Genomic DNA, 12,895 nt, shown 5'->3' with positions numbered 1-12,895 from the left:
TCCAGGCTGGCTGTTTTGTGTTGGATCCCTGTCTTGCTGCTGAGTTTGGGCACGGGAATCCATCGTCAGCGGGAGTTTGGCAGGAGGCAAGGGTGATCCTTGCTTCTCGCTGAGCTCTTTGTGCCGAACTCCACAGATGCCATCGTGAGCCGCTTCCAGAGCCTCTCCCAGCAGATGGCCGAGCGCTCGGACCTGCTGCAGAAATCCATTGCCCAGTCCCAGAGCGTCCAGGAGAGCCTGGAGAGCCTCCTGCAGTCAGTGGCCGAGATTGAGAAGAGCCTGGAGAGGGAGCAGCCGGCCGCGCTCTCCTCCGCATCCATCCAGGACTCGCTTGCCACGAGTGCGGTAAGGCTGGGGCCTGGGCTCCTGACCTCGAACGTGCCTGTCTGCAGGACCTGAACCCTGCAGGTTCCCCATGCTGCAGGACCTGAACCCTGCAGATGCTCCAGTATTCTGAAAGCACCAAAAACAGCCCCTAAAAAGAGATGTGAGCAGAATCTTTAGTGAATTCCTTTAAGCTAGGACCCAGACCTGTTGAAAATCTCTTCTCTTCTTTGCTAGCAAGTAGGGCTTGGGAGTCACATAGAATCATAGAATCATGTTATTAATGAGGTTGGAAAAGACCTTTAAGATCATCAAGTCCAGCCATTATCCCAGCATTGCCAATGCCACCACTAACCCATGCCACTGAGGGCCTCATCTACCCAGTTTGTGAACACTTCCAGGCATGGTGACTTCAGCACTGGCCTGGGCAACCTGTTCCAATGCCTGAGCACCCTCTGAGGAAGGAATTGTTCCTAATATCCAACCTAAACCTCCCCTGGTGCAGCTTGAGGCCGTTTCCTCTTGTCATAATCACGCAGTGGGGGAAGGCAAAGCAGGCTGGGGAGATCAAAAAGGAAAGGAAAATGGATAGGAAACAATTCCCACCCAACCCTGGCTGATGGTCCCAAGGACAGCCCAGCCTCTTCACATCGGTCTTGCCCAAGAGCCTTCTAAACCACCACCCATCCATCCATCCATCCCTCCCTTTTGTGTGCTTCCCGCAGAAGCTGAAGCAGGACATCGCCCGGCAGAAGAGCTGCCTGGAAGCCACCCGGGAGATGGTGGCACGGTTCATGGAGGCAGCAGACAGCCCCACGGCCTCTGCCCTCCAGGACAAGCTGGCGGAGGCGACGGAGCACTTTGGGAGGCTGTGCCAGCAGCAGCGGGACAGGGAGGATGCCCTGAAGGGGCTCCTGCCCAAGGTGGAGCAGTACGAGCAGCTCTCGGAGAAGCTGCAGCAGTTCACCGAGAGCAGGGCAAGGATGTTGGCATCTGGGAATCAGCCGGACCGGGACATCGCTCGCTTCTCCCAGCACATCCAGGTGAGATGCGTGGCGAGGCGCCTCCGTCTGTGTCAGGGCTGTTTTGCTGTGATTCCCTCCCCATCTAGCAGGATCCATGGGAGGCTCTTTGCCTGTTAAAGGGAGCATGTCTGAGGTGGCTGAGGCTGCTTCCAGCAGGGAGAGGATGGTGGTTCCTTGGAGCCAGGCTGGTTTTCAGAGGGGATCTCTAGCCAGGCTTATAGAGGCCAGTCCAGATACAGCAAGGATTTACCAACTGAAGACTCCATGGGGTTAATAGAGCAGAACACCCATGCTGGCAGTACGCAGGATGTGACAAAGCCCTCGGAGATGCCGTGGGTCATGGTGGCCGGTCATGGCTCCATGGGACTCCTCCCTTGGGCTTCCGATGAGTTCTCTGCTGTGGGGGGCACTTTGGCCCCAGCCTCAGAAATGCTGGCATAAAACCAGACACGTGTGTGTGTGTGTGGGATTGATTTGGTTTGTGTACGGTCCCCCCATCCCCTTCACTGCATGGCCTTGCACCAGCACTGGGAAAGGTGGGATTTACCCTGTATTTGCCATAAGCTATGCCCACCTGGCTCTGGTGCCTACAGAGGACAGGACATGGGGCTGTCTGGTTCATCCCCTCTGCCCCAGTCTGGGGCGCAGTCAGCATCACCTTTTGCTTTTGGCAGGAGCTGAATTCGGAGCTGAGGCAGCACCAGGAGGACCTGGCTGTCCTGGAGAGCCTGGCTGCGGAGCTGAGCTCCTGCGGCTTCGCCCCTGGCGCTTCCCAGCAGCAGGAGAGGCTGCAGAGCCTGAAGAAAGACTTTGTGCAGCTGCAGAAGGTGGCAGAGGAGAGGTGAGTCCGGGGACCCAGCACCCCTTGGGGCAAGACCCCAGAGCAAGGAGAGGGGAGATGCTCTTTCCACAGGGGGGCACGAGCGAACCCTTCCTGCCTCCTCCTGGCAGCAGGAGCTGGGGGCAGCTCAGCCCGCTCCAGCTGACGCTTTATAAAAAGCCTTGGCTGGGGGCGTTGTGAAACATTCCTGGTGCTGTAGGAGCCGCGTTCCTGCGCTTCCCGGCGTGTGGGCTGCTGCAGCTCCAGCCTGGAGCATCCTGCCAGAGGGGAGATGGGGGCTGGCGCGGGATCGGGAGCCGGCCCCAGGCGTGCTCTCATCTCTGGAGGTGACAGAGCAGAGGAGCCTGTTTCCAGCTCTGCTAAAGTAGGGATAAGGAGGAGCTTTAGCAGCAGCTTGAGCTTGAATTGGCCACGGCAGCTTGAGCAACAACATGCCTGTGTCCAGGGGGTTCATACCTCTGGGTGCCTCCAGACTCCCTGGTGAATACAGGGAAGGGGGTGGGAAAAAAGCAGCTCACAGAATCCCAGAATGGTTTGGGTTGGAAGGGACCTTAAAGCTCATCCAGTCCCAGCCCCCTGCCACGGGCAGGGACCCCTTCCACTAGAGCAGCTTGCTCCAAGCCCCTGTGTCCAACCTGGCCTTGAACACTGCCAGGGATGGGGCAGCCACAGCTTCTCTGGGCACCCTGTGCCAGCGCCTCAGCACCCTCACAGGGAAGAGCTTCTGCCTAAGAGCTCATCTCAGTCTCCCCTCGGGCAGGTTAAAGCCATTCCCCTTGGCCTGTCCCAATGAATCCCATGACAATCCCCAGTCATTCCATGCTGTGCCGGCTGCTCGCAGCTGCGGTGTGTGAGTGCGGAGGGGTCCATGGCTCCTGTCCTGTCCTTGTTCCTACTGGATGGGCTGAATAGAGCAGAGCTGTGGCCAGGGAGGAGGGGCAGCATCCCCCCCCCTGCAGCTGCCTGGGGCCAGGGGCATGAATGAGCTCTGTCTTCCCAAAAGCTTCTCTTCCTGTGGGACAAAGAGCCCGGCACAGAGCCAGCGCAGGTCCCGGTGGTCCATCGCTCTTGGCTACCGTGGTGATGCTGGTGTGGTCCCCAAAGCGCCACCAGCCACGGCTTGAGGGGTCCAGCAGTGGTGAGGGGCAGGCTGGCGAGCACCCCGCTTCGGTTGGCGCTGCCTGCACTGCTCCTGGGCAACATCTACTACTGATAGTAATAAAGGGCTCCTAAAGGCACAACTGTGCTGCATTCAGGCACGGGTAATTGCAAGGCAAAGCACGAGCTCTGACTCTCCAAAACCTTTTCACTCCCAGAGAAAAGGATGCGTCGTCCTGCCAGGAGCAACTGGATGAGTTTCGGAAGCTGGTTGGGGCCATGAGGAAGTGGCTGAGGGAGAGCGAAGGCAAAATGCCGTCCGCTGAGACCTCCCTGGGCACCCAGGAGCTGCACCAGCGCCGGCAGCAGGTCCAGGTGGGCAGAGGGAGCTGGAAGCAGGCTGGGACAGTTGGCAGCTGGTGTGGAAGTGCTGGAATCGATCCCAGGAAGCAGAGTGCTGGGAGCTGTTTTATGGTCTCAGGAATCCTGGGCTCCCCTGTACTTGCTGCTGAGCTGCAGCCTCTGGGGTGTGTGTGCATGCAGTGGTCCCTGCGGGGAGCAGAGCAGTGTGAAGGTCCTGTTGAGCACTGCCTGGTTTCCTTTCCTCCCCTGCCTCCTCTGGGTGGGATTTGGGAGTGGGAGACCCAAGCACATTCATTTTCCCTGAGTGTTTTCCTCTTGCTAGACAATGGAAGGTGTCCTGTCATCCGAGCCCCCGCTCCGCGATGCTTTAGATCAGGATGTGCCAAGGGTTTGACTCAGAGGCAGAGCAGCGCCTGCTGAGTCACTCCCAGCCCTCGCACCCCTCGGCACGTCACCGGGCTCCCCACGGCGCATCGGGCTCCGGCACCCCCGGGCTCTGCCAGGACTGGATTCAGCGAGGCTGGGTTGTGCAGAGAGGAGGAGGGAGGTCCCAAACCAGTAGGAGGGAGAAGAGGGTTTCCTTGAACAGACCCGATAGTTCGGGAAGAGCTTTTCCTTCCTTGAGTTCCCCTGACAAAAATAAACGTGAAGACACCCACTTCCCCGGTGCAGTCTGCTCGCCGGGCTCCGGTTCCATGGGTGCCGTGTCCCGGTGCCACCGAGTCACTGCAGCGGTGATGGGTGACGAAGGGAGGGCTGCAGCCACGCAAGTGACATCCCCAATCCCGGCCTTTGTTCTCGAGCAGGATCTGCTAGAGGAGTGGAAGGGGAAGGGGGCTCAGGTGGAGGAGATCGGCCGCAGAGGGACCCTCCTGGAGAACCTGATTGTGGAGATTACGGCCCCCGACACCCCGTCCAAGGCAGGTGAGTCGCAGCCGCTCTCCTGAGGATGCCTCCTTCCTCAGTGCTCCGTTTGCTCTCACACTGAGCCCACCTCAAGCAAACAATGGGGTTATTTCCCCCTTCTAACAAACTGCAGAGGGCCTGTGGTGGTCCAGCTATCGTGGAGCTCAACCCCATGGTCGGGTCGCTGGTGCTTGCTGCATTGAGGCATCAGCCAAGCACTCGGAGGCCACACACTTGGCTTGATTTGCTGTAGCATAGCAAGCACTGAATGACTGAATGTGATCCCAGCGTGAGGACAGGGACTGCTGCTCGCATGGAGCATGGGAGCTCATGGAGGCAGCTCCTGCTTTCCCTTTCGATGTCCTTCAGGCTCCTGAGGGCTGGAGTGTTTCAACCAAACTCCAGCCTTTGGGTTTCATCTCTGGATGAAACAAGACTGCGATATTCAAAGATAATTTGCTTGTCTCCTTGCTGGCTTCAAGTCTGCGAAGCAATGAGATTATGTCTGGGTTGTTTGGAAACCAACCGAAAGACGTCTTCCAGCTTGTGAGAACAAGTCCCTGAGCTCTCATCATGGATGGGCATTTATGGGAGTGCACGGTCCAGATGCGTTCATTAGGGTTAACCTGAGGAGCAGTTCAGTGGGAAACCTCCAAGAGGGGTGGTCACCCCACATGGCGTGACCAAAGCTGCAGCCCCTTGCATCCATGAAAGCTTTAAAATACGTGGTTAGAAGGAGAGAAGCTTGCCCTATAATGTTTCTAATGAATCCCACTTTGTTGTGAACATAGCTGTGCTATCTGGTGTCCAAGGAGTGGAAGCCTCTTGGCAAAGAGAGCGTGTCTGTGCACTGAGGCGGGTTTAAATAGTTTCATCCCATCAGAAAAAGAGAACATGGGGGAGTTATGCTCTTCAGGGGAGTGAATCTCTTCAGAGAAGGCACTCAGCACTTGATATTATAAAGTCATGTTTAGGCTAGTAGCTTTCCAGGCTTGGGGAGGTGCCCAGTGGTCCCCAGAATGATAGGAGCCACATCCACCATGCGTGATGCTGCGAGAGGTGACCAGCTCCAGGCAGCTTCGGCTCTTCTGCTTCTGGTCCAGTGAGGCAGGAGCAGCTCCAGGGCAGCGAGGGCTGCGAGCGTGTGGGGAGGAGGAGGAGGAATAAACCCATTCCAAAGGGAACTGTGGGCTCAGTGGCCCCGGGCGGGTGGGGACGCTGTGTGTGTGCTTGGTGGCCGGTGTAGTCCATGTCATTGGAGCACCATTCATCGCTTGCTGTCTGCATTCCTAACGCCTCTGTCTTGTCCCTCTGTCTGTCTCCGTCCCCTGTGCTCAGGTGCGGCGCTGCCCGCTGCGGGAGGGTCGCTCGGCAGCGTGAACGGATACCACACATGCAAAGGTGAGCTCGCTGTCACTGCTGTGCCAAGGCCACCTCACCGTCCTTGTCCATTTGTCTGTGCATTTCCATCCGTGAGAGTATAAACCCCGCTGTGGCACCATCAGCATCCCATCCCAGCCGTGCTGGAGCCGCGGTGCTGGAGGACATCAGTCAGGCTGAAGGATGCCGAGGGGCAGCTCTGGGGAGTGAGGGCACCCTGGCACCCCCATCGGTGGTGTTAAGAGCTGATAAATGGGAGATGGTTTTAAGGCCTGCAGTTAAATTTATTGGTTCTAAGGGATTGTAATGGCATCCAAGCCTTCAGTTTGAAGAGCAGTTTTAATTATTGCCCGTTATCTGCTGTTAACGCATCAGTTCAGCAAGGTAATAGGTGCATAAAAACAGCTTTATATTTCGGTGTCAAATCCTTTAACCTTGTACCAGCAGTGACCTTGATGGGGGGGTTGGACACGACTCAGCCTGCACCATCTCACCCACACAAAAGCATTTGCTTTGTTTGCAACCTGTCAGTGTGCGGACACGGTGCCGCTGGAAGGGCCCCTCGGGCACGAGAGGGGAGGATGATGTGACACTGCTCTGCAGGAGGATGGACAGCAGCACAGCCTCTTCCTCCTCACGCTTGGCTGGCTGTGGCTGCCCAGAGCTAGATCAGTATCTGAGAGCCCAGGTGAAGGCAGGCAGCGTGAGCAGTGTCCTCACCTCGGGCTGCTTTTTGGCGACAGATCTGACTGAGATCCAGTGCGATGTGTCTGACGTGACCCAGCAGTACCAGGGCCTCGGTGCGGCGCTGCAGGAGCGCCAGCAGCAGCTCTCGGCTATGCTGGAGAAGATGCAGGAGGTGCAGGAGGAGGCCAGCTCCATGCTGAAGTGGCTGGAGTCGAAGGAACGAATGTTGTCGGAGCTGGACGCCTCCTCCTCGCCCACCAAGACAGAGACAATGAGAGCCCAAGCTGAGCACAACAAGGTAACAGCTCTTCCAGAGCACAAAATGGGGATTAAAGCATTTCCTCCCAAAGGATCTCAGTGATGGGCTTTATTGCAGCAGGACTAGGAGCTTAAAGAAAGGCTTTCCACAGAAGGGATCTCACGCAGGTCATGGTTCATGAGCCAACGTGCTGTGCTCGACCTCTTTGCTTCTAGACCTGCTGCTCCCAGGCACTGGGCTCAGGGGAAGGGAGTTTATCTATAGCCCTTGTTGCTGGGTCACTCCAGCTTCTCCTGGAAAGCAATTCCCAGCCTTTCCCTGCTCTTGGAGCCAAGTTAGCTCATGATATTGCTAATAAAATGAAATGATTTCATTAAAGAGCAAAGAGCAGAAATTGCCTAACTCCAGCTTGTAGCCGCTGCTTCATTCCTACTCAGTGATTTCAGTCTTTTGCCCTATATCTGAAGAAGTTCCAATGATTGTTTTCCAGGCATTTCTGGCTGAACTGGAACAGAATTCAGGGAAGATCCAGAAGGTGAAGGAAGCGCTTTCTGGCTTGCTGGAGAAATACCCAGATTCTCCAGAAGCAGCGAACTGGAAGAAGATGCAGGAAGACCTGAGTAAGTGCCCGGAGCACTTAGTGAGGCTCCTGTCTTGAAGCATCACATACAAGGGGTTTGGGATTGCAGGGGGCTTCCAAAGTCACAGCAGAACAGAGTCACTTCCAATTAAAATGAAGTAAATAACAAACTTCTCTGCAAGCTGTCTGGTGTACAAGGTGTTCCTGAGATGAGCCCTGTCCTGATTAATGAGATCTCCATGATGGATGTGGATTTTAAAGCCTTGCCTCCTTAAATTACTTCTTAAAGAAAAGGAGGGGAAAAAAAAAGCATTAGCAACACAAGTTGATTATTTTCATTAAATGCTTCATGGCTTGATATAAAATTCCAAGCATTACTAAGGCTGTCCTGGGTAGTTAAATGTTGACCCACCAAGACTATTTAAAAAGGAGCCCATAGATTCTCTTCTTTGAAATAGCAGGAACCTGTTTATGGACTTCTCTGTCCAGGAGATCTGAATGTGCTGTGTGAGGCCTGATACCCATGAGAGCATCCTCATGCACTGAGCCAGGGATGCTCAGTGGCACCCAAGGCTGGACGAACTCATGGCAGTAGTGACCCAAGTGCAGAAATCCTCCTTTCCTATGAGCTATGACTACGTAGCCATTAGAAACGGCTTCTTAGATGGAGAATGAGTAGAGCCACGCTAGCTTTACTGACAAGCTGAGGAGGTTTCGTGGTGTGGAAGCCATGGGGAGGGTAAAAACCGTTCTTGATGGAGTGGTGGGCATGGTCACCACTAACAGAGCCCGTGCTTCAGATTGCAGGTGGGAAAGAGCCAGCCAGGCGACGGCCGCGCGGCAGCAGAAGCTGGAGGAGTCGGTGAACCAGCTGGCCAGCTTCCAGGCTGCTGAAGCCCAGCTGCGGCCTTGGCTGATGGAGAAGGAGCTGATGATGAGCGTGCTGGGACCCCTCTCCATCGACCCGAACATGCTGAACGCGCAGAAGCAGCAGGTCCAGGTGAGCCGGGAGCTCCACTGCGTGATCAGGTCAAGAGGCGAGGGTGTCTCATCCGGTACATGAGGTGGAAGATTGCACTTGGAGATGTCCCAGTGAGTGCTGGGAGACCTCAGGGCTCCTCCAAACCCTGCCATGAGTAACTCAAAAGGGAGCCGTGCTCGAGCTCCCTTCCCCGCACTGCATTGACTCATCAGTGAATCACTTGGCCCCTCTTGGAGAATGAAATTGCTTTAAAGAAGACCTGTGCTGCTGCTCAGCAGGACTCACTAACGCTGCCCCTCCACCTGGCAGCCTGCCCTTTCCCAACCTCTTACTTCCCAATCCTAACATGTAACTGGCTGCATCAGAAAACGCAATGCCCCGGTTAACATCATCTGATTTCCTTCTCATCTGCCTGGTTTGTGTCACATTACACAGCAGTAGAACAAATAAGAGCGAGCAAAGTACAGAAGTCATGGACCCTCCCAGCTTTTTAAGTTGGAAGGTCACAGGAAATCTGGCCTACCCAGCGCAGGGCTTGTTCCATGGGCTGGATAAAGCCCCTGGAGGTCTGCTTTGTCTTGGCTGTGTGTACACGGAGCTGTCAGTTTTGTGCAAACATTTGTATGTTATTTCTATTCCAGTTTATGCTGAAGGAATTTGAAGCTCGCAGACAACAGCATGAGCAGCTCAACCAGGCAGCTCAGAGCATCTTGACTGGCCCTGGAGATGTTTCTCCATCCACTAACCAGGTGCGGGAAGAGCTCCAAGGGGTTAATCAGAAATGGTCTGAGCTAACGGAACGCCTCAACTCCCGCTCCAGCCAAATTGACCAAGCCATAGTGAAGAGCACCCAGTACCAGGAGCTCCTCCAGGGCCTGTCGGAGAAGGTGAAGGCAGTGGGGCAGCGCCTGAGCAGCCAGTCTGCCATCAGCACCCAGCCCGATGCCGTGAAGCAGCAGCTGGAGGAAACCAGTGAGATCCGCTCGGACCTGGAGCAGCTGGAAGAGGAGATCACGGAGGCTCAGACCCTCTGCGATGACCTCTCTGTCCTCATCGGGGAGCAGTACCTCAAAGATGAGCTACGGAAACGTCTGGAGACAGTGGCGCTGCCTCTCAAAGGGCTGGAAGACCTGGCAGGTGAGATGGAGCTGAGAAGTTGGTTCAGAGGTGTGGGGATGTCAAACTCCACCCCTGCTTTTTGCCTAAGGGCTCTTCCATTGCTGGGCTTCTAAAAGTAAACAGATTCATTGGTTTTCAGGGTGTTTCCTGGGTGTTTTATGTGGATCTAAGCGCAGGAGAGTTCACACTGCAGCCTGGGGAGCGAGTTTAGACCCACTGATGTGGCTCTTCAAGCACATCGCAGCAGTGTGCAGTGTGCTGTGCTTGGGGTGGAAAAAAACAGTTCCTGAATTCAGAATGGGGCATGGAGAAGAACCAGTGGCCAGCCTCTGACCTTGGGGTGTCTCTTCTGGTTTCTAAGAGGTTGCATTTAGGGACTGGCCCGGAGAACTTGAGGCTCCTGTGTTATCGTTGCCACTTACTATTAAGGAAATTTATGAATCAGTGAGCAGAAAAGGCCAGTGATGCAATGGAAAGCTCCTTCCTGTTAATCAAAACACAGTTGGTGCATCTGAGCTGATTTGAAATAATTGCACTTTGCTTATTTGATTTCAGCTTAATTGTCGCGTTCTAATGTCATTCCCGTTTCAGCCGACCGGATGAACCGACTGCAGACTGCGTTTGCCAGTTCCCAGCAGTTCCAGCATATGTTTGATGAACTCAGGACCTGGCTCGATGACAAACTGTGCCAGCAAGCTCAGAGCCAACCCATTTCTGCTAAACTGGAGAGGCTACAGAGCCAAATTCAGGAGCAAGAAGAGTTCCAGAAGAGCCTCAACCAACACAGTGGCTCCTACGAGATGATTGTAGCCGAGGGAGAATCTTTGCTGCTTTCTGTCCAGCCTGGGGAGGAGAAGAGCACTCTGCAAAACCAGTTGGTCAGCCTCAAAACGCACTGGGAAGAGCTCAGCAAGCAGGCTGCCAACCGGCACTCTAAGCTCAAGGACTGTTTGCAGAAAGCTCAGAAGTACCAACGGCACGCAGAGGACCTCCTGCCTTGGGTGGAGGACTGCAAGGCAAAGGTGATGGAGCTGGAAGTAACTCTGGATCCAGTGCAGCTGGAGGCGACTCTTCTGAGATCAAAGGCTATGCTGAGCGACGTGGAGAAGCGCCGCTCCTTGCTGGAGATGCTCAACAGCGCTGCCGACATCCTGATTGATGCTTCTCAAGCCGATGAGGATGACATTCGGGATGAGAAGGCTGGCATCAATCACAAGATGGATGCCATCACAGAAGAGCTGCAAGCCAAGACTGGCTCCATTGAAGAAATGTCCCAGAGGCTCAAGGAGTTTCAAGAGAGCTTTAAGAACATTGAGAAGAAGCTGGAAGGGGCGAAGCACCAGCTGGAGATCTACGATGCACTGGGGCCACAGGCCTGCAGCAACAAGAATTTGGAGAAGCTCAGGGCACAGCAGGAGGTGCTGCAGGCCCTGGAGCCACAGGTGGATTATCTGAGAAACCTCACTCAAGGTCTACTAGAAGATGCCCCAGATGGATCTGACTGTTCGCAGCTCCTAAGCCAAGCTGAGGTGGCTCAGCAGGACTTCCAAGCTGTGAAGCAGAAAGTCAATGACTGCTGTACACTCATGGAGAACAAGCTTGAAGGGATCGGTCAATTCAGTAACCGGGTCAGGGAGATGTTCTCCCAGCTGGCGGATCTTGATGATGAGCTGGACAGCATGGGCCCCATCGGGAGAGACTCTGACAGCCTCCAGTCCCAAGCAGAGGACGTTCGCACGTTCCTGGGCAAGCTCCATAGGCTGAAGTGTGACATTGAAGCTTCTGAAAGCGAATGTAAGAAGATGCTGGAGGACGAAGGGAGCCCAGATTTATTAGGACTGAAACGTGAGCTGGAGACACTGAACAAACAGTGCAGCAAACTGACAGAGAGAGGCAAGAACCGCCAGGAGCAGGTAGAAACGACGCTGTCTCGTGTCGAGGACTTCTACAGCAGGCTGAAGGAGCTGACCCACATGACAACCGCAGCAGAGGACAACGAGGCGTTGCAGTGGGTGGTGGGAACAGAGGTGGAAACCATCAACCAGCAGCTGGCAGACTTCAAGGTAAGTCTTTATGCCACAGTGTTTCTTCAGTGGTGTTTGGTGTTGGAAGGTCTGTCTAGTGTTGTGGTGTAGGACCTCTGGTCTTGGAGCTGTCACAGCTTTGCTGTTCGTTGCTGTCGTGTCAGCAGTTTTGGTGTTGGAAAATCGCCTTGCTCTGGAGGATGGAAGATGAGCTGCTGGAGTGGATTGTGGTGAAAAGGTGCAGAATGGGTTTGCTCGTGGGAGGAAAAACCTTTTCCCTGTTCTCCTTGGCATGTGTGATGTTGGTGTGCCAGTGCCTCGTGGGCTTGGAGAGGTGGTTGGCATTTAGGTTTTGGGGGAGAGAGCGTTGGTTTTGAGTCTATCTTAACTGTCAGTTGGTGTCATTTGAGTACTCCAGATTGAAGCATCCTGCAGGTCTTTCTAGCTGGCTCACCTTTTCCTGCTGCTTGTTCACCTCATCTGGGCCATGTATTGCATCCGTTTTGGGGTCCTTGGGTACAAGTAAAGCCACAGATAAAACTATGGGACAAGGAGGTACACACGGGGGATAAAACCAAGGCCAGGTTTTGGTGTGGGCTTTCATGTGCCTACCAAAGAACTGATGGAGACCATCAAGGCTTGCATATGAACTGCTGAGAGGGAAGAGTTGGCGTGTTTGCTGTTCTTTCACGCAGTATTACGGTGTTGGGTCCTGCTGTTACACTATGTTGATTATATTAATACTGCTCAGAAGCTCTCTTGCTGTGACATTTCCATTACTGGTGTGCTCGGTAGCTGCTGATAGGGCTGATGTGCATCTGGCTGCTCGGCTCCTGGTGTTAATGGAAGGGGTGGGAAGGGGGGTGGTTTTACAGCCATTTACTCCTCATCTCATGGCTAACTGATCCTGTTCCACCTCTTAATAGCTCTGTGAAACCTTCACCTGGACAAAGTATTCCTGTTTTGGGGGCTGCCTATCCAAAACATTGTTTGGAAGTGTTACTTACAGGGCAAACTGAAGCTCCTCTGGTGGTTTTGCTGTTAACTCTTGTGTTGGGCAGTGTTTTGCATTGAGTTTGTATTGATTGGGAGGATTTAACTTCATCAGTAAACACCACAGAGGAGTCTCTTGGAATATATCCCAAAATATATCCCAAAAGTGGTTTCTTTTCCTTAAAACCAGTGAAACTTTCCTACAGAACAAGGGATTATTCCCTTGAGCAGCTCTCATTAGAAACAATAAGAAAACCCATCATCAGTGCAGATTGCTTGGTTGGGGTTGGCAGGCACAGCTTAACCCATCGTAG

The 12,895-nt window shown here is 54.3% G+C and overlaps 1 protein-coding gene across 9 annotated transcripts in view; it reads left to right on the top strand.

Annotated features, from left to right (window-relative positions):
* The window catches only part of MACF1 (microtubule actin crosslinking factor 1), a 134,706-nt gene that overhangs the window by 73,936 nt on the left and 47,875 nt on the right, over positions 1 to 12,895 (top strand). For 8 of the 9 annotated variants that reach the window (XM_057412545.1, XM_057412554.1, XM_057412552.1 and 5 more), the window contains 11 exons: positions 137 to 345; positions 1,050 to 1,367; positions 2,024 to 2,190; positions 3,507 to 3,663; positions 4,458 to 4,575; positions 5,896 to 5,958; positions 6,681 to 6,922; positions 7,374 to 7,503; positions 8,264 to 8,463; positions 9,087 to 9,582; positions 10,156 to 11,627. In XM_057412545.1, the coding sequence (XP_057268528.1) occupies positions 137 to 345; positions 1,050 to 1,367; positions 2,024 to 2,190; positions 3,507 to 3,663; positions 4,458 to 4,575; positions 5,896 to 5,958; positions 6,681 to 6,922; positions 7,374 to 7,503; positions 8,264 to 8,463; positions 9,087 to 9,582; positions 10,156 to 11,627 (3,572 nt within the window). The remainder of the gene's footprint in view (positions 1 to 136; positions 346 to 1,049; positions 1,368 to 2,023; positions 2,191 to 3,506; positions 3,664 to 4,457; positions 4,576 to 5,895; positions 5,959 to 6,680; positions 6,923 to 7,373; positions 7,504 to 8,263; positions 8,464 to 9,086; positions 9,583 to 10,155; positions 11,628 to 12,895) is intronic. The other variant, XM_057412551.1, reaches the window with a different exon arrangement.

Source organism: Pezoporus wallicus, unplaced genomic scaffold, assembly GCF_028554395.1.
Source record: "Pezoporus wallicus isolate ANWC-B61680 ecotype Strahan unplaced genomic scaffold, APGP_CSIRO_Pwel_v1 contig_12604, whole genome shotgun sequence".
NCBI classification, from domain to species: domain Eukaryota; kingdom Metazoa; phylum Chordata; class Aves; order Psittaciformes; family Psittacidae; genus Pezoporus; species Pezoporus wallicus.
Note: the sequence above shows the minus strand (reverse complement) of the source record. Positions and strands in the feature narration are given on the sequence as shown.